The sequence below is a fragment of the Neomonachus schauinslandi genome, chromosome 15 (assembly GCF_002201575.2).
Source record: "Neomonachus schauinslandi chromosome 15, ASM220157v2, whole genome shotgun sequence".
NCBI lineage: Eukaryota > Metazoa > Chordata > Mammalia > Carnivora > Phocidae > Neomonachus > Neomonachus schauinslandi.
Window position 1 is genome coordinate 2,606,319 of NC_058417.1, and position 2,054 is coordinate 2,608,372.

At 59.1% G+C, this 2,054-nt stretch overlaps 1 protein-coding gene across 1 annotated transcript in view; it reads left to right on the forward strand.

The window, feature by feature from the left end:
- The window catches only part of DNAH2 (dynein axonemal heavy chain 2), a 79,186-nt gene that overhangs the window by 71,419 nt on the left and 5,713 nt on the right, over positions 1–2,054 (forward strand). The window contains exons 74-76 of the mRNA XM_044921585.1: positions 102–256; positions 370–553; positions 767–957. Coding sequence (XP_044777520.1) covers positions 102–256; positions 370–553; positions 767–957 — 530 coding nt within the window. The remainder of the gene's footprint in view (positions 1–101; positions 257–369; positions 554–766; positions 958–2,054) is intronic.

Below are 2,054 nucleotides of genomic sequence, written 5' to 3' on the forward strand. Positions count from 1 at the left end.
CCGCGGCCCGGCTTCCCGCCCCGCAGCCGCCCTGCTGCCCCTGGCCCCCGCAGTCAGACCCCTGCTCTCCCAGACGCTCTGGCCCTGCAGCTCGCCCCCGCCCCCAGGTGAGTGGGAGAACGCCTGCAATGAGATGCAGCGGATGCTGATTGTCCGCTCCCTGCGCCAGGACCGCGTGGCTTTCTGCGTCACCTCGTTCATCGTGTCCAACCTGGGCTCCCGCTTCGTCGAGCCGCCCGTGCTAAACATGAAGCTGGTCAGTGGCGTGGTTTCCTGGCCCCCACCGCCCCGGGGCCTTCTCCGCGGTCTCTCTCTCCCACTGGTGCTCCGGGGCCTCCTGCCTGAAGCCGCACCCTGGGCTTCTGGCAGGTGATGGAGGATTCGACCCCGCGAACCCCGCTGGTCTTCATCCTGTCCCCCGGCGTGGACCCCACCAGTGCCCTGCTCCAGCTGGCAGAGCACACGGGCATGGCCCAGCGCTTCCACGTCCTGTCCCTGGGCCAGGGCCAGGCCCCCATTGCTGCTCGGCTCCTCCGGGAGGGCGTGATTCAGGGTCAGTATCCGTCCGGCTCCTCCACCCCCAGCCTCGGAGCCTCCAGCCTCAGTCCCCGGACTGTAACGTCAGCCCCCACTTCCCCAGAAGGCCCCAGGAATGGCCGAGCTGGGTTTGGATCCCCGGCCCCTCACATCCACGCAAGCAGGCGCAGAGTGCGGGACAGATGGGGCTCAGGGAGTGGTTCCCGCTGAGTCCAGCATCTTCTTGCAGGACACTGGGTGTTCCTAGCGAACTGCCACCTGTCACTGTCGTGGATGCCTAATCTGGACAAACTGGTGGAGCAGCTGCAGGTGGAAGATCCTCACCCTTCCTTCCGCCTCTGGCTCAGCTCCAGCCCCCACCCGGACTTCCCTATCTCCATCTTGCAGGCCAGCATCAAGATGACCACAGAACCACCAAAGGTATGGCGCCCGCAGATAGCCGGCGCCAACTGTGCCATCTGGCCCCACTTTCTTCCTGCGAGCGTCCACGAGAGGCCCGACCGGAACGACAACACGGCTTTTTGATTCTGCTGCCTTCTAGAAAATTCCACCTCATTTCTTTCCTCTAAGCGCCAAACTCTTAGAACCTAATAGGAATAGCTACACATTTCTTTCTTTCTTTCTTCTTCTTTTTTTTTTTTTTAAAGACTTGTATTTCTTTGAGAGACAGCGCACGAGCGGGGGAAAGGGCAGAGGGAGAGGGAGAAGCAGGCTTCCCGCTGAGCAGGGAGCCCGATGTGGGGCTCGATCCCAGGACCCTGGGATCACGACCTGAGCCGAAGGCAGACGCTTCACCTACTGAGCCACCCAAGCGCCACAATATCTAAACATTTCTGAGCACGATCATGGGCCAAGCATTGTTCATTTATTAATTCATTTAAAACGCACACTCCCTGTCAGGTAAGTACTGTTCCCCCCATTTTACAGAGAGGAAACCAAGGCACAGAAGAGTAAATAACTTGTCCATAGAACCTTCCTGCCTCCCAGCATTTCCTTTCATCTCTCCCTAATGCCCCACTGGCTGGGCCCCAGCATCCCCCCCCCACTCTTGAAAATGTTACCTCCAGGATTAAAAAGTCACCATTAAATGCAACCATCCTGATCCTGCAAGATCTCCTCATGTTCCTGCATCCCACCTGCTTACCTCTGCGTAAACTATTTTAGTAGCTTTCCATTGCTTTTAGCCAAGACCAAAACCCGCAATGACATGGCCCCGTGTGCCCCCGGGGGCCTCCTGGCTGCACCCATTGCCCTGTTCCCGTTTGCTTTCTTGGCTCCACCTACACCGTGAATTCTTAAAATGTCTTGTTCTTCTTCCTCCAGACTCTGTACTATTCCCCCTGCCCAAGGCTTCTAGAAGCCCCTGCTCCTGGCCCCTGCGTCCTCCCCACCCTCTCCTCTGCCCCTTCAGGCCTGGGCCCATCATCACTTCCTCAGGAAGGCTCTGCCCTCCAGGTCCAGGCCAACACCCCAGTGATACCCTCTCATAAAACCTTCCCGCTCCTGCTGCACCCCCC